This window comes from Hoplias malabaricus, chromosome 16, assembly GCF_029633855.1.
Source record: "Hoplias malabaricus isolate fHopMal1 chromosome 16, fHopMal1.hap1, whole genome shotgun sequence".
Taxonomy (NCBI): Eukaryota; Metazoa; Chordata; class Actinopteri; order Characiformes; family Erythrinidae; genus Hoplias; species Hoplias malabaricus.
The window spans coordinates 28000268-28027943 of NC_089815.1; the positions used below are offsets into that span (position 1 = coordinate 28000268).

The 27676-nt window shown below is 46.6% G+C and overlaps 1 protein-coding gene across 2 annotated transcripts in view; it reads right to left on the reverse strand.

The window, feature by feature from the left end:
- Positions 1-209: 209 nt before the first annotated feature.
- xxylt1 (xyloside xylosyltransferase 1) overlaps positions 210-27676 on the reverse strand; it is a 43734-nt gene continuing 16267 nt past the window's right edge. For both annotated transcript variants that reach the window (XM_066648386.1, XM_066648387.1), the window contains exons 4-5: positions 21539-21671; positions 210-2991 (exon numbers count right to left, since the gene is read on the reverse strand). In XM_066648386.1, the coding sequence (XP_066504483.1) occupies positions 2595-2991; positions 21539-21671 (530 nt within the window). In that variant the 3' untranslated portion in view covers positions 210-2594. The remainder of the gene's footprint in view (positions 2992-21538; positions 21672-27676) is intronic.

Consider the following 27676-nt stretch of genomic DNA (forward strand, 5'->3'; position numbering starts at 1 on the left):
TGTGTCTGCGTGGGTTTCCACCGGGTGCTTCGGTTACCTCCCACGGTCGGTAGGTGTACTGGTGACTTAAAAGTGTCCATAGGTGTGAATGTGTGTGTGGGGACGCCCTGTGAAGGACTGGCGCCCCATCCAGGGTGTGTTCCCGCCTATAGACAATGAATAAATGAAATTTTTAACAGCAAAGACAACAACTCGACAAACATTACAGGACAACAGCAGTTGCTAATATAATTACAAAATAAAGACAATCATCCATGTGCAGACATTCTGGACAAGTCTGAAATTGCTAAACAATTCAAAAGGACATACAGGTGAAGGCGTGGCTGATAACGGAGGAACAACACCTGGAATGCTACTCTTTGGTTTCCATACATTCAGTTTCGGTTAGAGTTCTTGTGCAGCTGACAATCTTTAACGGGTTCAACACATTCAAAGACTGGAGAATCATGGGTGGAAACATCATTACACTCTCAGAAATGTACCTTTACAGGTACGAGTGGTTTTAAAGGCCAGTTTTCTTCCCTAAATGTATATTATTTTCTCTTCTCCAGAAGGAGAGGTGGATATTTGTAAGATATCATTGTAGAACGGTATAAAAAAAAGTCCTGGAGATGAAAGTGGGCGTATGAAGTCAAAATGTAAAAATGTACAATTATAATACAATGAGGTACAATTATGTTCCCTAAATAAAAGTACCGAATATGTCCCCTTGAGGGTACCACCACAGGGTGGTTTCTAACAGCGTAGGAAAGAGTGGTTTGGTTCAGCTCATGCTTCATACCAATGATTTTGGTCCCAGTTCCACAACAGCTTTAAAAGACGACACACTATCTCCTCCTTTAAACACAGTACTGGGGTCTTAATGAAACATGTAAGAGGTGAACAGTGAAATAATCTCTCTTCCCTGATTGGTTCACCAGAGAAAGGGATGGAATGCGTTTCAATCATGGACCACTTCGCCCTTGACGGGAGGTCTCAGAGTCAGACCTGATTTGTCCTTGATGTGACGTCACATGCCTCCGACGACCAGTTTGTGTAATACTCAGCTCAGAATATCTCTCAGCGTCCGAGAAGTTATGCCGAACAGCCAGGAACGGGTCTCATGATTTGCTGGCAGAATATCAGAGAACTCATTACAAAAGGATTTTAAAGCCAGGAGAACTGTCTGGTTCTCAGCATTGTGGATCTAACGCCGCGCAGATTATCACATACTTTCAAGAGTCTGGGGGAGGCCTGCCAAAAGAAGCCTTTCACTCAATAAGTGCCAGCCAAGCACAACATCTAGCACACTGCTCGCTCCTTGCACCGAGTGGAGGTTAATCCTCTTGGAATATCTGGAATCCCATTTCCCAAATCTGTGACATAGACATGCACCTCACTAACAAACAGCTGCTGCTTTCTGGGAACCTAGCGGAGACCAGACAGGGAGGGAAGTCTGGCAGACGTTCAAGATGTTTCGGATTCTCTGTTCTGCTTATTTACGATGATGCACGCAGCAGAGCAGCCTAATACTCCTCAGGAGTCATGAACCTGCACGGTGCCAGGGGAGCTCAGAGATGACTGTCAGATTTCTAAGCACGGTGTAGAAAACTGAAAATTGGGTCAACATCTTTTTTTTTTGTTGTTCAACCCTCGCATACTTGCATAAACAATCTTGTGTGGTGGGGGCTTCTTGGGATTACGAGTGAGGCATCAGCTGCTTGCTCTGACGGGGGTGGCTTGTGAATGGTGGGGGGCTACTCTGTGCCCCACAGTCTGGAGTGTTATATATAAACGTAAGAAAAACTAGATTGAATTTTTACCTTAAATTTACAGCTTCCGAATGATTGTGATGCTCTACTGACTTGTAATAGGGAGAATAGAGCTTCTGCTGATGCTATTCCAGGCTCAGCACAGCAGAAACAGCGCTATGTCACTTTCGGAGGAGGGTAGGAAAGTGCTGGAACAGTGTATTACACTCTGCTGGAACTGTAGGGGGAGTCCTAGAGTAAGAATACGCAATCTTACCTAGAGTTCCTTTAAATCTAGCTCTGATGAAAGATAATGTGGGCCACCGTGGCAGAGTGGTTTACCACAGCCCAGGCCTCCTCCGGCAAAAACACAGCGTCATGAGGAGGCAGAGAAATAGCGCTGATTGCTCTTCACCTCGCTGTTTGAAAACAACCGATCATGTGCTCGATTAACAGCAGCCGGATCAGACGACTCAGCATGGAGCGCCTTCAGTGAGCTCAGATTAACGGCGATGTTACCTCATTTGCATGCGGAAGGGATGGGGAGTATCAACGCTGATAAGAAGTCATTACAAAGTTTTGTGAAAATGCCAAACAGCAGTCATGCTGAGGATACTTACACAGGGATAATCACAGAGGATGTGAACCTGGAAAAGGTTATGTTGGGATAAAAATGTGATATCACCTGAGGTGAACTGAATAAACACGGTAGAACCTAGCAAACCTCATGAGATCTTTAGTTGGAGCAGCATTGTAGACCACCTGAACTGAGCCTTGAGCATGTACACTCACTATTCCCTCGTCAAGACCACGCTGCCTTGGCCTCAGATGTTCCCTCAGAGGCATGAAAACATGTTGTGCGCCTCAATTATCGGGTATAGGAGTATTGCAGTTGCCATGGTAAATGTAAACTGGTCCGTCGCAGTGGTAGTAGAGTTGGAAGACATCCCCATATCCGTGCTCCCTCCACCAGGTGCACAGCTGCCTGTTCCAGCCGCAGGACAGCTGGTGAAACAGCTCTGGGTGTTCCATGCCGATCATGGTGAAGAAGTCCTGGTCCCCGAGGTGTCCGTGGAAGTGGTACTGTTCTGCCAGACGGGCCACTCGCTCTGGCTCCAGGAGCTGGTTGTACAGAGCGGAGTGCCGCATGGCCTCCAGGTCCAGGAGCATCACCCCACTGTTGAAGCCTGGAAGCCCATCCGGAGGGGGGTCGCCCACGCGAGACTTGGGGTTCTCTTTGCGGTACTGCCAGAAGGTGTGCCTGAAGCGAAACATGGAGTAGGAAACTCTGTGTTAAAACATGGAATTATTACAGAGTGGGAGCATCTCAGTTTGATTTGCATGGCTTTAAAGGAACGCTAGGTAACGTTTAGCATTTTCGCTCCTGGGCTTCCCCACTGTTCCCTACAGTGACATAGTGTAATACACTTTTACAGCACTGTCCTGAACTGTAAGGGGAGTGGGGTAGAAGTGGGGTGGTTTCTACCCTCCTCTAAAACTTACATAGTGCAGTTTCTGCAGTGCTGAGTCTGGAGTAGCAACAACAAGGGCTCTATTCTCCTTATTACACTTCAGTGAAGCCTCACAGTGATTTTGAGGCAGTAATCTTTAGGTAAAAATACTACCTAGAGTTCCTTTAAATGAACCAATACTGTCAGTTAAATAATATTGTATGCTACATTGTTAATAAAAATGTACATTGGAATGAATGAATGAATGAATGAATCCCAAGTTCCATGTACCTGGAAAGTGATCGTAACATGCTCTGGCCCAGATCTAACATCAACCCGTGACGAGTAGCTGATAGATAATTCGAGTAAATAAAACAAGTTCCATCATAGCAACCCAACAGAAGGCTAATTTGGTATGGGAAAGGAAGTGAGAACCACAAGGCTGGAGGATTGAAGTGCTTTAATCGAGGCAGAAATGTGGTGTTGAGGCCAGCAGGCCTGGCTCAACTCCAGCTGGCGGACTGTGGCTTCACAGCGACTCTCAGGACAGTGCTGCAGCTGAACAAAAAACATGACATGCACATAACAGGAAAAGTGAAGGAGCAGGAGCCAGATGGCATGCCAAAGGCCAACTGCCAACTCAGCAGACCCTCCTCCTCCTCCCACACACTCGACACAGGCCTGCTACACTAAACTAGCTCTAACTCAGCAGTAACAAACCTCCCTATGCATGGACCTCCAGGGGACCCCTTCTCCTGATGGACCTTAGAAGTGAAGCTAGGGGACGTCTAGGACAAGCACATCCTCTTCTGATGGTGCAAGCCATTTTATAATTGTGAGCCAGATATGGATAGCAATAAAGACCAAAATTAGCCACTTATTTATTTATGTGCCATTAGGTTAAAGTTCATTATTCAGTGTTATATAAAATAAATATATACATATCTCTTTATATGTCTAAATATGGTTTTGCCATAAAAAAATAATATACACTTCATATATTTCAAAGAGGCCCTGGCTTCTCTGTATTCAGAAGACTGGTTCCACTCGGCAGCCTCAGAAAATACCTGGATAAACACTGAGCACAGATTTAAGGAAAACCCCCTGAAACCCAGCAATAGACAGAACATGTAAACAGCAAGTGATCTCCTGTCTGAGAAATGCAGCCGATTTTGGCATTCGGAATATCCTCCAAATCCCAGCTATGTTCTTCCACACTCTGCGAGGATTCCCGCGTTCACAGCTGCCGACCGGCGGAGCCAAACTACTACAGAGCTTCTAATGAGAAATGTCAGTGAATCCAAGGGGCAAAGAAAGCAGGGCACGGAGGCAGAAAAATCCTTCTGAAGTCTAAAGTAGATTTCCTCTGCTTCAGAAGCAGAGCTTCAGAGCTTCTCTTGCTCTCTCTGCCTTTCTCAAACAGAATGAGCCGAGGAAACAACAAAGTGATCGCCCGGGCTACTTCGCGTGGCAAGTTCAACCAGCAGCAGAAGAGCAGAGGCAGAGGAGATGACACGAAAACACGGCTTTTATCTTCCAATGTCTGAATTCAATTTAGCGACTACAGTTGGCTGCTAGAGCTCAGGGAGACTCAGGTGAACATGCAGGAGAGCACTGAGCTTAAACACACAGCATCACTTTCAATGTCAGGCTATAACTGGAAGGTCTGAAGGTGTGGTTCTTTGTTTTCTTTAAGACACTGAAACCAAACTCGAGACAATTGATGACATGCAGACAGAGCTGTGTTTCGCCTTTACGCTGATGGCAAAAGTTTAGCTCTTGACACACGCACACTCCTCCCACACACCCCACACAGGCCTGCTACACTAAACTAGCTCTAACTCAGCAGTAACAAACTTCTCTATGCATGGACCGCCAGGGGACCCCTTCTCCTGATGGACCTTAGAAGTGAAGACAGGGGACGTCTACGACAAGCACATCCTCTTCTGATTTTAACGATTTTAAAAGATCTTATGACTTGGGTCCAAGCCATTTTATATTTGTGAGCCAGATATGGATAGCAATAAAGACCAAAACTAGCCTCTTATTTATTTAAGTGCCATTAGGTTAAAGTTTAGCTCTTGATTTGCTTCAGTTGTTTGCTGTGTTGAAAGCAGTGTCATATTTGGTTAGACGTCCCACTCTAATGATAATGGGATTCAAGAGATTATATAACAATAAAAAAGACATTAATTAGTATATTATATTAATATATGTCTATAAAATTGTAAATAGTCATAACCAAGTACCTAAAATAAAACATATAGCGTCACGGTGGTGCAGCAGGTAGTTGTCGCAGTCACACAGCCCCAGGGACCTGGAGGTTGTGGGTTCAATTCCCGCTCCGGGTGACTGTCTGTGAGGAGTGTGGTGTGTTCTCCCTGTGTCTGCGTGGGTTTCCTCCGGGTGACTGTCTGTGAGGAGTGTGGTGTGTTCTCCCTGTGTCTGCATGGTTTTCCTCCGGGTGACTGTCTGTGAGGAGTGTGGTGTGTTCTCCCTGTGTCTGTGTGGGTTTCCTCCGGGTGACTGTCTGTGAGGAGTGTGGTGTGTTCTCCCTGTGTCTGTGTGGGTTTCCTCCGGGTGACTGTCTGTGAGGAGTGTGGTGTGTTCTCCCTGTGTCTGTGTGGGTTTCCTCCGGGTGACTGTCTGTGAGGAGTGTGGTGTGTTCTCTCTGTGTCTGCGTGGGTTTCCTCCGGGTAACTGTCTGTGAGGAGTGTGGTGTGTTCTCTCTGTGTCTGCGTGGGTTTCCTCCGGATGACTGTCTGTGAGGAGTGTGGTGTGTTCTCCCTGTGTCTGTGTGGGTTTCCTCCAAGTGACTGTCTGTGAGGAGTGTGATGTGTTCTCCCTGTGTCTGTGTGGGTTTCCTCCGGGTGCTCCGGTTTCCTCCCACAGTCCAAAAACACACGTTGGTAGGTGGATTGGTGACTCAAAAGTGTCCGTAGGTGTGAGTGAATGTGTGAGTGTGTGTGTTGCCCTGTGAAGGACTGGCGCCCCCTCCAGGGTGTATTACTCCTTGCGCCCAATGATTCCAGGTAGGCTCTGGACCCACCGTGACCCGGAACTGGATAAGGGTTACAGATAATGAACGAATGAATGAATAAAACATAAAATAAGTAATAAACCAGTAAAAATACACAAATAATAAAAATCATTCAATTTACAAGTAAAACGTAAGTAAAAGTAAAGAGAGACAGAATAAATAATTGCTTTGTGCCACTGGTAAATCACACAACCAACAAAAGCCAGACACAGAGCTCACCAAAACAATCAGCCATCGGCCAAACGCTTCCATCTCAGGGTAAGAGTCCACTGCAAATTACCTCTGAGGCCGTGATCTGAACTAAAGCGTCTGTCTCTGTCTGACTGGCTCTTTGGGGATGCTACATCACAGCCGTCGGGAAGTGTGTGATCACACTGACATTTTATTTCTAAGAGGTCATGTCGTGTCCTGAGAGAACACGACACGTTCCTTCACCCAACAAACACCAGGACAATCTCTCAGCCTATGAGCCTTCTTGTTTTAAAGTGCTGCTCTTCATCTGAGGACAAATCGAATGTCTGAGAGAGACAGACAGAGAGTAAATGTAATACAGAGGCTCTGTTACCCGAGGCAACGTGCTGCAAACTACGTCAATCGCTGCAATATTTCGCAAACTCTTCAGGGTGTATCTAAAGGCACCGCTCAAACCACTCCCAGGATATGAACTCCTAAGCTGGCATCTGCTGTCATGTTTTCTTTGTGGGTTTGCAGTACACTAACATACTATATATTTAACTAGGATTATTTGGCAGGAAATCTATACATGTACGTTTTGTTCTCACAGTGTTAACTAGCTTTCAGACAGAACTCAGAAAGGGACACATGGAGTAAACCCACACGAACACAGGGAGAACACAGCAAACTCCTAACAGGAAGTGACCAAACCAAGAAGCAGGAATCCTGAGACCCTCGAGCTCCTTTTAAAACCACTGTGTTGTCCCATTCCAACAATATGCCATTTGAAATATTTCCATTGTCAAGAAAAGTGGGTGTGACATAAAAACAGGCTTTAATACTTTGTTTACTGCTGTTCTGTAAGAAATAAAACCCAAACCTTAATTTATACACCTCAGAAATCAATGGCAAAATCTAACATGTATAAATACACACAGTGGAGACATGAAGCCTGGGTTTCGTCTTCATCTGCCAACTGCATCTTCACAAACATCTCAGTTATGGCAGTAAACGTATAGTCGCAAACACTATAAAGGGGATTTATGAAGTCAGGGTCGTGTCTAGAATGGGCTGTAGCTTCATGAGACCAACCACATAAACACACATCCGCAGTCTGGAGAAAAACTTCCCTCCACAGACTCGCACCTCCAGTTTTTACTTGTCCTTCCCATAAATAGCCTCCCTTGTGTCCTCTCTTATATTTTGCTTTATACAGCTGGTCTTCTCCCTTGGTAACCGCATCATGAACTGTGTTGCCGTGGACACCCACATAATTCAGGCAAGTTAAGACCGTTAAAAAAAAGTAATGCTTTAGCCTCCGTGAATGCCTTTTCATGAACAATAATAGCGACAAATTAATCACGAGGAACCTTTATCTCTGCATCAGCCGAGGTGTGTGTGTGTGTGTGTGTGTTTATGGAGTGTGCAATATGGATTTTGCAATGAAACCGAATCTAATTACAGGAGGGGCTTTAATGTAATGCATTTCTAAGCAAGTGATATAAAAGGTACCTAGATGTGAAAAAAGTGAAGTTCCCCTAATGAGCAGTCTCAAGATCAGTCCTTATCATTAAAGCAAAACCCAGGGGACAGCTACGTGCAAGATGACACATAGCGGACAGAAGAGAATGACCAGCACAGATGTTCTACCCTTGTAGAGGAAAAACAAGTCCGGAATTAAGTAATATTCCAAGCTGATGAAAGTGCAGCAAGGATTTATGAAGTGAGAAGTCTGAGCAGTGATGGTTTAAAGCTGGTGAATGTTTTGTAAGCCTGGCCTGAACATGTCCACATTATTCACATGCACAATGTCCACAGACACATCTTGTCAAGACGTGCCGGAGTGCTGCAGCTGGTCCACAGCATCCAAATACTTTAATGCATTTCTATGGAGATAAGGCAAGCCCTGTGTGGCAGAAAAATGAAGGGCGTCAACTGTAAACTAAGCATCTATCAAAACCTCCGCATCGTACTCATGTGAAGTTACCTAGTGGTAATGACCATATATAAATGACAACATCTCATGTACAAGCACGTTCTGCCACACAAATGTTCGGCCCCCTGAAGTAGGAAAGAACAAGCAGAACTGTCCACTGCCGAGTCTGTCTCGGTGCATTCTGTCCTTCTGTGATTGTGCCATTCCACACCAGACTGCCCCCCACCACACCCTCCCCCCCCCCTCTCTCTCTCTCTCTCTCTCTCGTAATCATCCAGCCAAGTGTTGGAGCACTGAGGTGCCATCTGCTCTTCCACTCTCTGTGTTCGTCTGAAACAGCTAAACATCAAGTCAAAGTCACGATGAGGAGCTCAGAGTAAAAACAAAAAACACAGAAAAGTCTGTACCATAACGCAACCGAGACAAGTGATGCCTAAGCATATTGTTCTCCACACAGACAGCATGGGTCTCCCTCTCTCTATCCAAACACTACCAAAGCAAACAACTGTAATCTATGACACAGCAGATTTGTCATGAAATTCAAGTAACTGCAGTGAATCATTCTACTTTGTGTAATTAGTCATTAATAAAGGCATATATTTAGTCATCTTTGACCCTGAATAAATAAGGTAAGCGCATTTACAGAGTAAGAGTGTGTGATTTTATATTGGGTCTCTCTCATGGGTTCAGTTCTCAAATTGGGTCTGAGTTCTCCCTGTGTCTGTGTGGGTTACCTCCAGGTTCCTCTACCAGTAGGTAAAAGGAGTGACTGGGTGAGTGTGTGTGTGACTGGGTGAGTGTGTTAAACCGTCCACAGGTGTGAGTGACTGGGTGAATCTGTGTGTGACTGGGTGAGTGTGTTAAACTGTCCACAGGTGTGAGCAACTGGGTGAGTGTGTTAAACCGTCCACAGGTGTGAATGACTGGGTGAATCTGTGTGTGACTGGGTGAGTGTGTTAAACCGTCCACAGGTGTGAGTGACAGGGTGAGTGGGTGACACAGCTTGACACAGGGAGAACACACCACACTCCTCACAGACAGTCACTCGGAGGAAACCCACACAGACACAGGGAGAACACACCACACTCCTCACAGACAGTCACTCGGAGAAAACCCACGCAGACACAGGGAGAACACACCACACTCCTCACAGACAGTCACCCGGAGGAAACCCACGCAGACACAGGGAGAACACACCACACTCCTCACAGACAGTCACCCGGAGGAAACCCACACAGACACAGGGAGAACACACCACACTTCTCACAGACAGTCACCCGGAGGAAACCCACACAGACACAGGGAGAACACACCACACTTCTCACAGACAGTCACCCGGAGGAAACCCACACAGACACAGGGAGAACACACTACATTCCTCACAGACAGTCACCCGGAGGAAACCCACGCAGACACAGGGAGAACACACCACACTCCTCACAGACAGTCACCTGGAGGAAACCCACGCAGACACAGGGAGAACACACCACACTCCTCACAGACAGTCACCTGGAGGAAACCCACGCAGACACAGGGAGAAAACACCACACTCCTCACAGACAGTCACCCGGAGGAAACCCACGCAGACACAGGGAGAACACACCACACTCCTCACAGACAAGTCACCCGGAAGAAACCCACGCAGACACAGGGAGAACACACCACACTCCTCACAGACAGTCACCCGGAGGAAACCCACGCAGACACAGGGAGAACACACCACACTCCTCACAGACAGTCACCAGGAGCGGGATTTGAACCCACAACCTCCAGGTCCCTGGAGCTGTGTGATAAACTATAAGTAATTAATTTAATTTAACACATGTATATGAAGTTGAAACTAATTCCTCTGTCATTTACACTGTACAGATCTCATATACCCCCAACATTTAAACATTAAAATATAAGAAAAATAGAAGTATTACGTGGCAGCTGATCTCATCTTTTCTTTGGTGAGAACATAAACATATCAACATTTGATTATAAGCAGCCAATAGGGGAATAATATTCTCACAGTTTGGCTGCAGTATGTTAAAGAACAATATTCTCTCTCTCTCTCTCTCTCTCTTTCTCTCTCTCTCTCTCAGACCCACACACAAAATGCAATTATAAAACTGATGTACCATGCTATTGTCCCCCAGACAACAAACACGCATGAATATTCATTGTATCTATTTAGAGTTCCTTCACTTCCGTTCTCTCCGTCACTCAGCAACTGTGGCGAGTCCTCAGTATTTGAGCTGACCAATGGAGTCCAAAAAAACCCATCAAAACATCATTCTTATATTCAGTAGGCTAACAGCTCCAGACAAAGCCTCGCTGGACAAACACCTGCTGATCATAGCTGTGAGCGTCGTTAAAGATGCTGTTTGAATATGAGTGAATAACATGAGTGTTCAGGTAAAAAGGCACTTTAATTATACAGACGTCTTTTCTCATTTGGACAAAAAACTGAACTTACGGCATCTTACAATATGGTTTCTTTTGCAACGATGGAACTGTAAGTGCATATGAATATGATTATGAAGATTGTTGGGCAATAGTTTCTTTAAAAGAGGACATATTCTCCCCATTTTCCACAAATGAACACAATTCTGGGTCTAAAAGAAATGCCTGTGACTTGCTTTGGTCAAATTACCACAAGTAACAAACACCACAGCAGCTTTCTCCCTGTCTAAACAGCCCTGTTCAACTTCAGTGCGTGTTCCTTTAACCTGAGTGCACAGCTGTGAGGAGCAAGGAGCAGACACTCCTCACAGACAGTCACCCGGAGGAAACCCACGCAGACACAGGGAGAACACACCACACTCCTCACAGACAGTCACCTGGAGGAAACCCACCAAACACTGGGAGAACACACCACACTCCTCACAGACAGTCACCCGGAGGAAACCCACGGAGACACAGGGAGAACACACCACACTCCTCACAGACAGTCACCCGGAGGAAACCCACGGAGACACAGGGAGAATACACCACACTCCTCACAGACAGTAACCCGGAGGAAACCCACGCAGACACAGAGAGAACACACCACACTCCTCACAGACAGAATTACCACAAGTGACAAACACCACAGCAGCTTTCTCCCTGTCTAAACTGTGAGGAGGAAGGAGCAGACGCTGTGGTTTTTAGCCATTTTTAGCCCATAAAAAAATGACTGGGCGGTCTTATTTCCCAGTGTGTGAGTTGTTAGACTCCAGTTCCATGCTCTGAACATGTGATGTCCCTTTTAATTCCCTTTCAGCTTGATTTGAGCAGGGATCAGGGGGCCCCTACTGTTTATTTAAAGCTCGGGAAATGCATCTTGGAACAATCATTACTTTGACATGGCACTGTTTGTCTGAGGTCAGTTTAGAAGTGAGGTGCCAGGAAATGTTCAAGCAATTTGACAAACGGGTGCACAACACATCAAACAGACCTCCCACAAAAACCTGTGCATTGTGTCACTGAGTCTGCCTCTCATCTCTGAGCCAAACGTGATAAATCTTAATGAAGTGTTTATGCTAGAACTACCGGCCTAACCAGCAAGACTGGACATTGCAGGGGGCTTGTCTAGCCCTCCTGCTTAAAGACAGTAAACCCAACCCTGTGAGCTACGGTAAGTGATGTAGGCCTGCAGTGTTTTGTGCGTTAGAATCGTACGTGCCGATCTGGTGGGGGTTCCCGCTAATTGATGAAGGGAGAAGCCTGACACGAGTCAACATGAAGACCGACGAATCTGTTTACATGGACCGAGAGCTGCTGGCAATGCTGGAAATCACATCCTTTGCTGCGGAAAAGCCTGCCACAAGCTGCCATCCTACAACTCAGACTACGAAAATAATATCCACAACACAAACAATCATTTCTCTGAGTGGGAACAGAGATCCTTGTAAACATCACAGAAAGGAAGCAGGCAAACAACATACAGGCAGCAGCACTCGGCAGACAAAGACATTCTGAGGGAATAAAGGACCCAGAGCTTTGTTTACTTCATGGAGAGAAAGGAAATCGGTTTAGTCTGGCCTGATAAACAGTGGGTACTCTTGTGTAAGACAGGAGTGCACTGATGTACACAAAACAAGCCACATCTTAAGGAGTAACAAAGAGGGGGCTCTAAAATCACCTCGGTGTCATTACGGGACTGAGAAATGTGCACCAACTAAAAACATGAAGCTGACAGCGTTCCTGTGTCCACTTATGAAGGACTAGACGACGACCAACGCACACTGTCCAGCGACAGATGAGCTACTGTCTCCACATCTGACTCTACATCTACAAAGTGGACACAGTGTTTAAAAACTCCAGCAGCACTGCCGTGTCTGATCCACTCGTACCAGCACAACACACACTAACACACCACCACCACGTCAGTGTCACTGCAGCGCTGAGAATGATCCCCCACACAAACTATACCTCTGTGGTGGATCTATGAAGGTCCTGACTATTGAAGAACTGGGTGAAAAGGGGACAGGTGGAATACAGTCTGTAATTACAGAACTGCAATGCTATGGAAATGGACAATGGCCAGTGCACTTTGTTCATCCGTTTCATTTCAGAATCAGGGTCTGTACATGCCATTCTCCTGTTCCGTTCTCCCTGTGTCCGCGTGGGTTTCCTCCGGGTGACTGTCTGTGAGGAGTGTGGTGTGTTCTCCCTGTGTCTGTGTGGGTTTCCTCCGGGTGACTGTCTGTGAGGAGTGTGGTGTGTTCTCCCTGTGTCTGCGTGTGTTTCCTCTGGGTGACTGTCTGTGAGGAGTGTGGTGTGTTCTCCCTGTGTCTGTGTGGGTATCTTCCGGGTGACTGTCTGTGAGGAGTGTGGTGTGTTCTCCCTGTGTCTGCGTGGGTTTCCTCCGGGTGACTGTCTGTGAGGAGTGTGGTGTGTTCTCCCTGTGTCCGCGTGGGTGTCCTCCGGGTGACTTTCTGTGAGGAGTGTGGTGTGTTCTCCCTGTGTCTGCATGGGTTTCCTCCGAGTGACTGTCTGTGAGGAGTGTGGTGTGTTCTCCCTGTGTCCGCGTGGGTTTCCTCCGGGTGACTGTCTGTGAGGAGTGTGGTGTGTTCTCCCTGTGTCCGCGTTGGTTTCCTCCGGGTGACTGTCTGTGAGGAGTGTGGTGTGTTCTCCCTGTGTCCGCGTTGGTTTCCTCCGGGTGACTGTCTGTGAGGAGTGTCATGTTTGCATGGGCTATTCTTTTGGTTTCTGCTGTTTTCCTGACACTGGGCATCAACAGTGATTGGAACTGTTTGTGTAGGAATTACCAAATGTTTTCACACGTTCCAGATTTTCAAAATTGATTTGCTGCAGCTGTTTAAACGTGTTTGTCTCTGCAAATCACTACTTCTCATTTTCATAACCAGCAACCAAAATATGTACCATGTCTTTGTTGAAAGTTTGTTTGTTTCTTTCTTTATTTATTAGTCAGTCAATATTTATGGCCTTGTTTCTCTATTAGATGAAATCTGGGAGCCATTTTAGTACAAATGGTGCATCCCTAATTACACTGACAACAACAAGCTAGTCTACTAGAACAAAGCAGGATGCATGTCCAAATTGGCAGATCCATCACATCCCGAATATAATATTCTACAAGGATGGAGAAGTAGATATTTAACTCAATATTGCGCACTAAATCAGCGCTGATATTCTCAGTGCTTTCAGCTGCCCACGAAACTTCTATTAGAGCCGAACCAAAGCACAGTGCATCAAAAGTTTCCAGCGAAATGACAGACATAATTCGGTCCCTAATGAAAAGATCAATGTGGAACATTTGTTCCCTCTACTTCAGCATGTTCTTTTGCATAAATAGACATTTTGGGAAGAGCCATTTGTTAGCAATGAACGAAGCAGGAGGCAGTTCATTTGTCTTTGAGCCGCAGTGGTGCAGAGGGAGCGAGAGAATGCCTAAAACTGGGCTGCTGCACGTGCAGCGATTGATGATATGCAAGCGCTGCTAAATTGGATCGTCTTACTCTCTATTTCAGTCATCAAGCGCAGAATGTTTCATGTCTTGCCTTCCTTCTCTTGCTGAGAGAACATCTTCCCCTCAATGGAAAGTGATATCAAACAGTGAGAAGAATAGTTTTATAGATTAAGATCCAATCTGTATTTCAAGGCAGTCGTTTCTGGGAATGAAAACAGTCCATATTCCTAGTCCCCCCCAAGACAATTGTTATTGAGACAACCTAGTGACCTATTGATAACTACGTCTCTGAGTCACGTTTCTTTCCAGCTCAATGAGGAAATTATTTAGAATCTGCTGGAAGGTGGTGGCACGGTGGCGCAGCAGGTAGCGTCACACAGCTCCAGGGACCTGGAGGTTGTGGGTTCGATTCCCGCTCCGGGTGACTGTCTGTGAGGAGTGTAGTGTGTTCTCCCTGTGTCTGCGTAGGTTTCCTTCAGGTGACTGTCTGTGAGGAGTGTGGTGTGTTCTCCCTGTGTCTGCGTGGGTTTCCTTCAGGTGACTGTCTGTGAGGAGTGTGGTGTGTTCTCCCTGTGTCTGCGTGGGTTTCCTCCGGGTGACTGTCTGTGAGGAGTGTGGTGTGTTCTCCTTGTGTCCGCGTGGGTTTCCTCCGGGTGACTGTCTGTGAGGAGTGTGGTGTGCTCTCCCTGTGTCCTGCGTGGGTTTCCTCCGGGTGACTGTCTGTGAGAAGTGTGGTGTGTTCTCCCTGTGTCTGCATGGGTTTTCTCTGGGTGACTGTCTGTGAGGAGTGTGTTGTGTTCTCCCTGTGTCTGCGTGGGTTTCCTCTGGGTGACTGTCTGTGAGGAGTGTGGTGTGTTCTCCCTGTGTCTGCGTGGGTTTCCTCCGGGTGACTGTCTGTGAGGAGTGTGGTGTGTTCTCCCTGTGTCTGCATGGGTTTTCTCTGGGTGACTGTCTGTGAGGAGTGTGTTGTGTTCTCCCTGTGTCTGCGTGGGTTTCCTCTGGGTGACTGTCTGTGAGGAGTGTGGTGTGTTCTCCCTGTGTCTGCGTGGGTTTCCTCTGGGTGACTGTCTGTGAGGAGTGTGGTGTGTTCTCCCTGTGTCTGCGTGGGTTTCCTCCAGGTGACTGTCTGTGAGGAGTGTGGTGTGTTCTCCCTGTGTCTGCATGGGTTTTCTCTGGGTGACTGTCTGTGAGGAGTGTGGTGTGTTCTCTCTGTGTCTGCGTGGGTTTCCTCTGGGTGACTGTCTGTGAGGAGTGTGGTGTGTACTCTCTCTGTGTCTGCGTGGGTTTCCTCTGGGTGATTGTAGGTAGGTTGATTAGCGACTCAAAAGTGTCCATATGTGTGTGTGTGTGTGTTGCCCTGTGAAGGACTGGTGCTTCCTCCAGGGTGTATTCCCACCTTGCACGCAATGATTCCAGGTAAGCTCTGAACTCACCGTGACCCTGAACTGGATAAGGGCTACAGATAATGGATGGATGGAAGGCACAGCTATGAGGTTAACCCTTAAAAATAGTAGTTATTTCTAATGATAATAGTAGCATGGTCTAATGATTAATGATAACAGTGATCCCTCGTTTTTCGCAGGATGAGGAAAGATGTTTTTATGTATTTAACGAGTATTTGGACTTTTAAAACCCTCCCTGTGCTGTTAACAACCCACACTTTGCATTAAACAGTCGTTCTATAATGTTTTTCAGCTGGAAGTACATGTGATATCCCACCAGTTTCTTTAATAGAGTAATTCCTAAGCTGTGATTTAGCGCAAGTACATTTCACTCGGATGTGGACGTGAACAATACGTGTACTGTACGTAAGAAATACTTGTAAATGATATATTTTGTCACCTACAGGCCCAGTCTAAGACATGTAAATAATAAAAAAGCCACCTTGAAAAAACCCGCGAAGTAGCGAGGGATTACTGTACTAATATTTCCAGCTAATGGCGCGCTAATACAATTAGGGGATTTCTCTCCAAACTGTTCAGTGTCACATCTCTGTTAACAATCATGATTTTTTTGAATGACCCTGTCATTGTTTTGTATCAAATCAAAACACAACACAGTAATGATTTAATACTGCCCTGTTGCCCACCTCTAATATAACTGCACCTGTGCTGATAAGTAGAAAGGAGGTCTGCTGAACGATCTCCTATTTGCCATCCGAGCTGCAGCACTCTGGTTTAAACCTGGTTTCAGGAGTCCTGGACGACATCAGACAGGTCTTTGATTTGATGCCAATGAGAATCTATTTAAATGACTTGATTGAAATTGGAATTATAAACATGTCGGACAAAGTACTGCTAGTTGTGGTGGGATGCGTGGTAGGTTCAACATCCGGAGTACAACAGAGTGAAGAAACGTCCTCTGAAGAGTGGGACTGGGGCATAGGATGGTGAGATAAATAAGATCACCAGGTTAGTCACCGAGAAGAAGAGTACAGAACTGAACTGACAGCAGAACACTTCTCTAAATGGCAGAGATGACAAGATCTTATCAGGAAAACACTAGTGTCTGGCCTCCCTCCCATGATCTCTCACCTACACACACACACACACACACACAAGCACTTGATGGTAAGAGAAGCTGCAGATTCACTTCTCAGATAACAGCACAGTCTGTCTATGCTCTCCAGAATACTAACTCACATGGATGCGTTATTTGTTTAGTGCACTAAGCAGGCACAGACCCCCTGTGAAGTTGACCCTGTTGTGATACATGTTCACTCTGTCTGTGGCATCCTGTTTTCCCTAAAGAGCTCACGTCAAAAACAGCCCCTCAGTCTGACTCCCCCCGTTGTGCTCGTGATTTGAATGGTATGTATACACAATGAGCAGCAGAACAAAAAGGCGAAAATAACTCCACCATGCTCCTGTCAACCGTAGCAGAGTCAATTCTTCCGGAATTCACCAGGGACCTCTTTACCTTAGACAAACACTCTGAAAACCACGGTGCCTCGGTTCCTCTACAGGCGGCTATTCAGTCTGTTAACACCAATATCAACTCTGAAGCGTCCATGAGCACTTGTTGTTCTTTCTTCTTTGGCTCCTTTGGCTATGACCTCATCTTCCTGAGCCAGGGATTTCATGTTTCAACACAGCAACTGCCAGCTTGCAGGATTTCTGTGTGTTGTCCAACACTGGTTTTTAGGAATAACTGACTGTAGTCAATGTCCACAAAACACGCGTATACGAGCTTGACGAACAGACGGATAGCATCAAGCTTCTGGACAAATCTCTGGCCAAGAGAAGCCCTAGACGGACACTTAATTCGCTCCTGCCGTCATACAAATATGACCCAGTGGCCTTTGGTACAGAACAAAGCATAATAAACCACTGTAGAGCCGGTGCACACAGCAGGCTCAAATACCTCCATTCAATAGCCGCTACCAAGGCCATGCACTCGGTCCATTTACAGAGCTTTGGAGTGGACATCCCGTCCAATTGCTTTCCACTCTCCATCTGTCCTTAAAAACAAGGCTTGAGAGGAACATATTGTCCTACAAACTGCTGTGACACACTAACTCCCATCCAAGGTAGACCAAACAATGCAGGGAAGCAATGGGCCTGCTTTATTTTTAACATACTGAAGGTTACAATTAATTTAACAAGTGCCCATGCTTGGCGTTTACTCTCATACCAAGCTGCGTGGGCTGGGCAGAGTCCAGACACTTGGCAGACAGCCCTGCTGCATCTGGTACTCTGGAGGGGGGCAAGTCGTGGCGGAAACAGGGACGCAGGAACGCGTGGAAGGTGACCGCTCTGAGATGGCTGTTGTATAACTAGGAGGCGTACTATGACTTGGATGAAGAGTGACCGTGTTTAACGTTAACAAATTGAGTTTAATGAATTGCTGAATGAACATTTTCAAGAAATACAAGTAATCTGGCAAAGAAAAGAAGCGCTGTGGCTAAAGGCGTTGACAAGCGGACACTAAAGAACCCAAGCCAAGGCCGATGCATGATTTCCTTGATGCCTTGTTGCCTCATGACCGCACGTGTATTCTGCACCTGAAAGGAAATACAACTCCAAATCAGACTGTGGCCGTAGCAAAGCAGCCGATATTAAACAATAATAACAACAGTACAACACTAACAAAGCAGGATATTTGAAAATAAAATGAGTAAAACAGAAAATCAAGTTAGCAAAATAATACCACAGACTGCGTGCGGATATTGCTGCACTTTCCCACGACATCCCAAGTGTTTCAAGTTGGTGTATTATACCCCTTTTCCAGAAGTGAACATAGTTCACTTCAACAAAATCAAAATCCCACAAGGATCAAACAACACAACAACACAGCAGTGCCCTGTGTAAACAGACCTGGCCGGGAATGGCCAAGTTGAGCGCCTGTTGCTTTAAATGACAATGAGCCAATCGCAGAGGAGCAGAAGATCTGTTTTTTTTTTTTTTTTTGCAGTTTTCACTAGGTTCTCTTTCTACCGCTGTGATTGGAGACTCTGAAAAGGGGGCGGGACAATGCTAATTCTAATCTTCTTGACATCTGAAGGGGAGGAAAAACCAGAACAGCTTGTTAAATCCCTTGTTTTCTTATTTAGTCAGCCCACAAACAACTGACTGGGTGGTTTCCTTTTCACGGGTTGTGGGTTGCTAGGCTCCAGTAACTTTTATTTATTTATTTATTTATATATATATATATATATTTATATATAACGTATCCCCGTTAAAATGTCTTACTGCATTGGGAATGTTTCATTCAACACAGATGTAAGGCTCATACATCTAAACACTGTGGCTGCTGCAACAACTGTGGGTCTCTCGACAATGTGTCAGAAAGAAGAGAAGCTGATTTCACATTGTATACAATCCACTGTGGTAAATCACAGAGAGGAGGTCTGCTGAGTGTTCTCTGATTTGCCATCCGAGCTGCAGCACTCTGGTTTAAACCTGGCTTCAGGAGTCCTGGATGATATCAGGCACGTCTTTGATTTGATGCCAACGAGAATCTATTTAAATAACTTGCTCGAAATCGGAATTATAAACACGTCGGACAAAGTACTGCTAGATTTAGAGGGAGGTTTGGTAGGTTCAACAACCAGAGCACCACAGAGTGAAGAAACGTCCTCTGAAGGCAAAGCTGTAACAGAGAAAATGACACATGACACATCTCAAAAAACTACAGTCATGTGTCAGCCACATACATCTGATTATGATCGGACACAGCCAAGAGTCAGTGTGGGGTATCAGGGCCCCCTGGGTCTCCAGCACTAACGCAGCAAAGTTGAAACATCAGGCCTCCGGCATCTGCGTCATTCAACAGGGATTAAGAAGCTCACAAATAAGCTGCATCAGTGGAAGCAATGTGAGCACTGCTTGGTTCGCCCTTAAGACAAAGAGCCTGAATTGTGCCAGCCAGGCGGAAGGCATGGAAAGCCCAAACGTTAATTAAGGAGGGTCCATAAGGACCATCCTGTTGCCACAGGTGGTAGATCTTATCACCTCAGCTGTACCTAGCTCTCGCTGACGCACTGTTGATGTTGCAGTTGCTGATTACAGACTCCCTCTGTTTTGGAGGAACAGCTCTCTTGGGGATGTTTCTTTCCACAAGCAGGATCCGCTCCATTCATCCATACACTACATACGTCACCCTGTGCCCCAAGCACAGTTTAACTTGACTGGCATCCACAGCTTCTCACGCTTATCAAAGGGATACTTTGTATAAACTCAGGCGCTTCATGGAACTGCGTACTTTTAGGGCAAACGCTAAAAACCTAAAGCCGTCCGGTGCTGAAAACTTAAAGCAGTACACAATGCCACACTGTCAAGACTTCCCAAAGTCATAAGATGTGTCTTTTCTTAAGGGACTGAGACTTGACGGCGTTTATTGATCGTCTGCAACGACATGCTGCGGTTGCCTCAGAAGCAGTTGGCCCTTTACAAGCCCCAAAAGAACTGGAGTGTCCTTGTGTAGGGACATAAATACAGAGGAAGTAAATCAGAAGAAACAAGGGAAGCGGGGGAAGGGAGAGGAAGGGAAGAGTGCAGCATGTAAACAGTCCCAGCGGATCAGCTGACTCCAGCGCCATCTAGTGCAACATACCAGTCTCATTTGCTAATTCACAGCCGATAACAAAGAACTGATCAACGGCCACTGATTATTTTCGCAGAATCCACTACATAATATTTGTCAGAATCATGTTCTGTTTCCAAACAAAGGTCCAGAACATGTTCTTCTTTTCAGCTGTGATTTCGTCGGGAGCAAGAGTGGATTAGGGGTGTGAAATGAGCAGCACGGACATGTACGTGATGGTGGTTGTGTTTATCTGATCACACACTGTATCTTTTATCCTGAGGCTTATAGCTAGTTCTCAATGTCCTTTTGCAAATGTGTGTGTGTCGCCTAAACTGCCCACAACACAAAGCCAAACCTGATGAGCACTACACAGGCATCCTGTTGTTATAGCCTCAAAACTCTGACTAACACATGCACACACACACACACACAACTCTCCCCTGAAGAAACTTCCTACGTTAATCCCCTGCCACGGTTCCAACTTTCCTTGTGTTCCTGCCGCTCTTAACAGTGCAAGCTCCAGGGAAATGGTCGCAGGAAGCTCTCTCCACACACATTTGGAAGTCTGTACCCATGGGGGAATAGCTTTGAAAGGGTAGCACCTACCTTTGGCTTTTAACACGCCCCAGTTTCAGGGGTCTGACACTTCTTCCCAGCTATGAGCCAACAGCTACCCCATCAGCTGTTTGTCCCTCAAGACAATTACAAATACATTTTCCTACTTTAGTATTTGGAGTTACTTATGATAGCCAACATTTCTACCATGGGGCAGTGTTCATAATACGTTCAGGACACGTATATAAGCCCTACACACCTAATGACACCGAGCTAATAAGGTGTAGGTCACTTTGCGCATGTCAAATCAGTTCTAGCCTCGATGTGTGCTTCAGTAAAACGCAGATAGTATGTTTAATATTGGTTATTAAGATGAGAAATAATGTAAAAGTATCCCAATGTTTTCTCCTCCACATTTAACACTGACTTCCGTACGTAGTCTAAATGTGAATGTGATGCGTGACATAACACATCGTGGCATTTTAATCTGATTAGACGTGGCCATGTGAAAATTCTCATTTGCATAAGGCTATTGAACAGCTCTGCTTTTTATTGTTGTGTCCACATGCTTCAGACTGCTACCACTGCCACAATGCCCTGCGTAAAACCTCCGCCTGTGTCTGCGGAGATGAATGAGAGGGGAAATGAAAACCTTACTTCGCTGTTAGAGAAATGTAAGGCTTAATAAACTTTGCTGTGTGTGTGTGTGTGTGTGTGTTTCAATACCTGTAGACTGGCTGCATCTCTCTGACAATCCCGATGACCGCGTCTGAAGGGAAGTGTCTGAACTCCTGGAAAAGGTCCCGAATGTTCCTCTTATACTTTAGATCCAGGTCCAACTGCACAATTTGCGTCATCTCTGAGGAGGGGAACAGCAAATATTAATAATGTCTCTCAATACTTAACAATTGAGCTCAGTAAACGGATATAAACTGTGTGTCTGTGTGTCCAAACGGGCTCAGGAGCGTTCTCCTTCCATTGCCCACTGAGGTGTGATTAAGAAACAGCATCTGAAGGTGTTTAGATGGTGGAGAGACCTCAGAACATTGAAAATCCTGAAAAGGGATCAGTAAAATGGACTTATTTTTGATGTTTCAGAGCATTACTTACAGAGGAACTGACTCTGAATTGTCGCTTTTAAGTGACACCTCCCTAGCTGATATTTGGCATTGAGCGTGGTGATGTTAGACTCACGTGCGGCTGCTGCACACATAGTTGGAGCTAAATGATGGCCAAAAGTCAGGAGAGCGAGCCTCGACACATGAAGCGTGTATCATCAGCGCTTCATAACGCAGCCAAGGCCCGTTTCAGACATACCACAGACAACAGAGCCAAACTCAGCGTGCTGTACACGGAACAATGAGGTTAGAGCGGCGGCTGGAGCCAGACGCTGGGCCGAAGGGATTTGGGCCTAAAGTCAGTCCAAACAAGAGGCGGAAACCCACTGAAGCAAGCATGTCAACCGTGCTCTCGGCTCTTCTGCAAACAAGGAAGCCAGACACACAATAACTTCACACGTTACGCTGCCGCGGTTCATCCACAGGGGATGACGAGGACCTTGTTTATACAGAGGACTCGCTGCACATTATTGGGGCATAATGGATCTGACAGGCATAGAGAGAGACATTATCTACCAGAGGGGACCCTTCAGATCTGCAATGTCTGTCAAATAAAGACAAAGATGTTGACAATTATGAGCACATTTTTATGAAAGTTATTAAACAACCTTGCTCTGGGACTGGAGTCCTCTCCAGATTGTCTTCTTGCCTTGCGTCCAATGACTCTGTGTAGTCTCCAGTCACACCACAGTCCTGTTAGGGAACGGGTTCACCACTGACCTTCAACTATGATCAGTGACAAGTCACATAACAAACGTAAAAGTATGTACAGATAAAAAAAGAAATGCATAAATGAACCTAGCATTTCTGAACACACATAGGCATAGGTCTCGCTGAGCCATCAGGGCATGCTGAGAGGACCTAAAGGGAATCACGCTGAAAAGCTTTAATGGCATGTTTGTGAGCTGCAAGACTGAAGTAATTCATCTCACCAGGATCTGCAGCCGAGGGCAAGACTGAATTCCCAGAACTGAGGGTCAGTGAAAAAAGTTCAGCACGACCATCGCTGCCCCTGTGGTGCTCACACGAGCCTGCAGTCTTTCTCTCTCTCTCTCTCCCTCTCTCTTCCTCTCTCTATCTCTCTCTCACTCTCTTCCTCTCTCTCACTCTCTTCCTCTCTCTCTTCCTCTCTCTCTCTACACACACATTACTTTATGATGTAACATTACTTGTCGTTCAGAAACAGAAGATGCTGTTATAACAGTTAACAGTTTGCATGATAACATTTATATCAAGGTTATTGGTGCGCTAATTTAAAACAATATATATCCAAATATATTGTATGTTCTCTCTTAGGAGCACCTCAGAGTCTGAGATGGTATATTACACTGTCATCCTGAGGAGTTTATAGATAAGTCCGATCGTGCTTTGTTATTTCTTACTAATTGACACAAGTACACATTTACAGCTGTCTTTGTTATTTATGGCAAGCACTGTGCTGTTTAAAGGCAGTGTCTCTGCCACACGGCTCCATTGGGTCGGGGTCCTTGGTTCGAACCTCAAAACCTGTTGACTTAGAGTGACTGGGTGAGTGTGTGAGTGACAGAGTGAGTGTGTGAGTGACAGAGTGAGTGTGTAAAACTGTCCACAGGTGTGAGTGTGTGAGTGACAGGATGAGTGGGTGAAACTGTCCACAGGTGTGAGTGTGTGAGATACTGGATGAGTGTGTGAGTGACAGAGTGAGTGTGTGAAACTGTCCACAGGTGTGAGTGTGTGAGTGATGGTGAGTGTGTGAAACCGTCCACAGGTGTGAGTGTGTGAGTGACTGGATGAGTGTGTGAGTGACAGAGTGAGTGTGTGAAACTGTCCACAGGTGGGAGTGTGTGAGATACTAGATGAGTGTGTGAGTGACGGTGAGTGTGTGAAACCGTCCACAGGTACGAGTGTGTGAGTGACTGGGTGAGTGTGTTAAACTGTCCACAGGTGTGAGTGTGTGAGTGACTGGGTGAGTGTGTGAAACCGTCCACATGTGTGAGTATGTGAGTGACAGTATGAGTGTGTTAAACTGTCCACAGGTGTGAGTGTGTGATTTACTGGGTGAGTGTGTGAAACCATCCACAGGTGTGAGTGTATGAGTGACTGGGTGAGTGTGTGAAACCGTCCACAGGTGTGAGTATGTGAGTGACAGGGTGAGTGTGTGAAACCATCCACAGGTGTGAGTGTGTGAGTGACTGGGTGAGTGTGTGAAACCGTCCACAGGTATGAGTATGTGTGTGACAGGGTGAGTGTGTTAAACTGTCCACAGGTGTGAGTGTGTTAAACCATCCACAGGTGTGAGTATGTGAGTGAAAGGGTGAGTGTGTTAAACTGTCCACAGGTGTGAGTGTGTTAAACCGTCCACAGGTATGAGTATGTGAGTGACAGGGTGAGTGTGTTAAACTGTCCACAGGTGTGAGTGTGTTAAACCATCCACAGGTGTGAGTATGTGAGTGAAAGGGTGAGTGTGTTAAACCGTCCACAGGTGTGAGTGTGTGAAATACTGGGTGAGTGTGTGAGTGACAGGGTGAGTGTGTGAAACCGTCCACAGGTGTGAGTGTGTTAAACTGTCCACAGGTGTGAGTGTGTTAAACTGTCCACAGGTGTGTGTGTGTGAGATACTGGGTGAGTTTGTGAAACCGTCCACAGGTGTGAGTGTGTGAGTGACAGGGTGAGTGTGTTAAACCGTCCACAGGTGTGAGTGTGTGAGTGAGTGAAACTGTCCACAGGTGTGAGTGACAGGGTGAGTTTGTGAAACTGTCCACAGGTGTGAGTGTGTGAGTGACTGGGTGAGTGTGTGAAACGATCCACAGGTGTGAGTGTGTGAGAGACAGGGTGAGTGTATGAGTGACAGGGTGAGTGTGTGAAACTGTCCACAGGTGTGTGTGTGAGTGACAGGGTGAGTGTGTGAAACTGTCCACAGGTGTGAATGTGTGAGAAACAGGGTGAGTGTGTGAGTGACTGGGTGAGTGTGTGAAACCGTCCACATGTGTGAGTATGTGAGTGACAGTATGAGTGTGTTAAACTGTCCACAGGTGTGTGTGTGTGTGAGTGACAGGGTGAGTGTGTGAAACGGTCCACAGGTGTGAGTGTGTGAGAGACAGGGTGAGTGTGTGAGTGACAGGGTGAGTGTGTGAAACTGTCCACAGGTGTGAGTGACTGGGTGAGTGTGTGAGTGACAGGGTGAGTGTGTGAAACTGTCCACAGGTGTGAGTGTGTGAGTGACTGGGTGAGTGTGTGAAACTGTCCACAGGTGCGAGTGTGTGAGAGACAGGGTGAGTGTGTGAGTGACAGGGTGAGTGTGTGAAACTGTCCACAGGTGTGAGTGACTGGGTGAGTGTGTGAGTGACAGTATGAGTGTGTGAAACGGTCCACAGGTGTGAGTGTGTGAGAGACAGGGTGAGTGTGTGAAACTGTCCACAGGTGCGAGTGTGTGAGTGACTGGGTGAGTGTGTGAAACTGTCCACAGGTGCGAGTGTGTGAGAGACAGGGTGAGTGTGTGAGTGACAGGGTGAGTGTGTGAAACTGTCCACAGGTGTGAGTGACTGGGTGAGTGTGTGAGTGACAGTATGAGTGTGTGAAACGGTCCACAGGTGTGAGTGTGTGAGAGACAGGGTGAGTGTGTGAGTGACAGGGTGAGTGTGTGAAACTGTCCACAGGTGTGAGTGACTGGGTGAGTGTGTGAGTGACAGGGTGAGTGTGTGAAACTGTCCACAGGTGCGAGTGTGTGAGTGACTGGGTGAGTGTGTGAAACTGTCCACAGGTGCGAGTGTGTGAGTGACTGGGTGAGTGTGTGAAACTGTCCACAGGTGCGAGTGTGTGAGTGACTGGGTGAGTGTGTGAAACTGTCCACAGGTGCGAGTGTGTGAGTGACTGGGTGAGTGTGTGAAACTGTCCACAGGTGCGAGTGTGTGAGTGACTGGGTGAGTGTGTGAAACTGTCCACAGGTGTGAGTGTGTGAGCGACAGGGTGAGTGTGTGAAACCGTCCACAGGTGTGAGTGTGTGAGTGAACAGTTGAGATTGTGATGCCCTGCAATAGACTGATGCCCTGTTTAATCATTCCAGGTAGGTTACCCTGATCTGGATGTAACAGATGAATGAATGAATACATGATTGTTTATATTAGTCATCAAATTATCTACTGATTCTTCTGACCATCTCAACTTTTAGTCTGTTATTTTTGCTTTATCTCTTGTCATAAAAGGCCATTGTGAACAGAAAATAAATCAATATAGGGTGGTCTCTGACTTTCACTCAGTGCTGCAGGTTCTGCCACAGCATGAACATAGTCATCCTTTCTCTACAGCAATAACACTAAGTGCATAACCCTACCCCTACTGCACAGCACAAGGTAAATCATCCTCCGTGGACAGAGACAGACTGTAGAAGACATTAAAAGCTCTGATGATAGCGTAGCATGTGGCAGGTGGGAGTCCATCTGGATTTAGTGGATTATAGCCACTCTCCGTCCCCCGCCTCATTTCCCCAATGAAAACAACAGCAAACGATGCTTCACACAGCTACTCCAGACAAATGTAGGTCAACCTCATTATGTGCTTAATACCTGGCTGTACGTGACCACCCTCCAGGCTCTCTGACCACACGCCTCTGCTCCACAAATGAGGCACGCAGGAAAGTAAAATGAATCCAGTTAAACACCAGAACAATCTAACAGCTGTGCTCAGCACAGAGAGAGATACCAGCACAACACACAAGAGCACAGACTGCAAAGAATAAGCAATACAGGACCTCTCCTGTATCCACAGACAGCGTAGTTAAAATGTCCTAACACCACGTGACAGGAAAGAAACACTGTATTGTCGTATTTTTAGATATGGTGCTATTTGATTAATTTCTAACAATAATATAATGCGCACGGTGGCGCAGTCTGTGAGGAGTGTGGTGTGTTCTCCCTGTGTCTGCGTGCGTTTTCTCCGGGTGACTGTCTGTGAGGAGTGTGGTGTGTTCTCCCTGTGTCTGCGTGCGTTTCCTCCGGGTGACTGTCTGTGAGGAGTGTGGTGTGTTCTCCCTGTGTCTGCATGCGTTTCCTCCGGGTGACTGTCTGTGAGGAGTGTGGTGTGTTCTCCCTGTGTCTGTGTGGGTTACCTCCGGGTGACTGTCTGTGAGGAGTGTGGTGTGTTCTCCCTGTGTCTGCGTGGGTTTCCTCCGGGTGACTGTCTGTGAAGAGTGTGGTGTGTTCTCCCTGTGTCTGCGTGCGTTTCCTCCGGGTGACTGTCTGTGAAGAGTGTGGTGTGTTCTCCCTGTGTCTGCGTGGGATTCCTCCGGGTGACTGTCTGTGAGGAGTGTGGTGTGTTCTCTCTGTGTCTGCGTGGGTTTCCTCCGGGTGACTGTCTGTGAAGAGTGTGGTGTGTTCTCCCTGTGTCTGCGTGGGTTTCCTCCGGGTGACTGTCTGTGAAGAGTGTGGTGTGTTCTCCCTGTGTCTGCGTGAGATTCCTCCGGGTGACTGTCTGTGAGGAGTGTGGTGTGTTCTCCCTGTGTCTGCGTGGGTTTCCTCCGGGTGACTGTCTGTGAGGAGTGTGGTGTGTTCTCTCTGTGTCTGCGTGGGTTTCCTCCGGGTGACTGTCTGTGAGGAGTTGGTGTGTTCTCCCTGTGTCTGCGTGGGTTTCCTCCGGTTGACTGTCTGTGAGGAGTGTGGTGTGTTCTCCCTGTGTCTGTGTGGGTTTCCTCCGGGTGACTGTCTGTGAGGAGTGTGGTGTGTTCTCCCTGTGTCTGCGTGGGTTTCCTCCGGGTGACTGTCTGTGAGGAGTG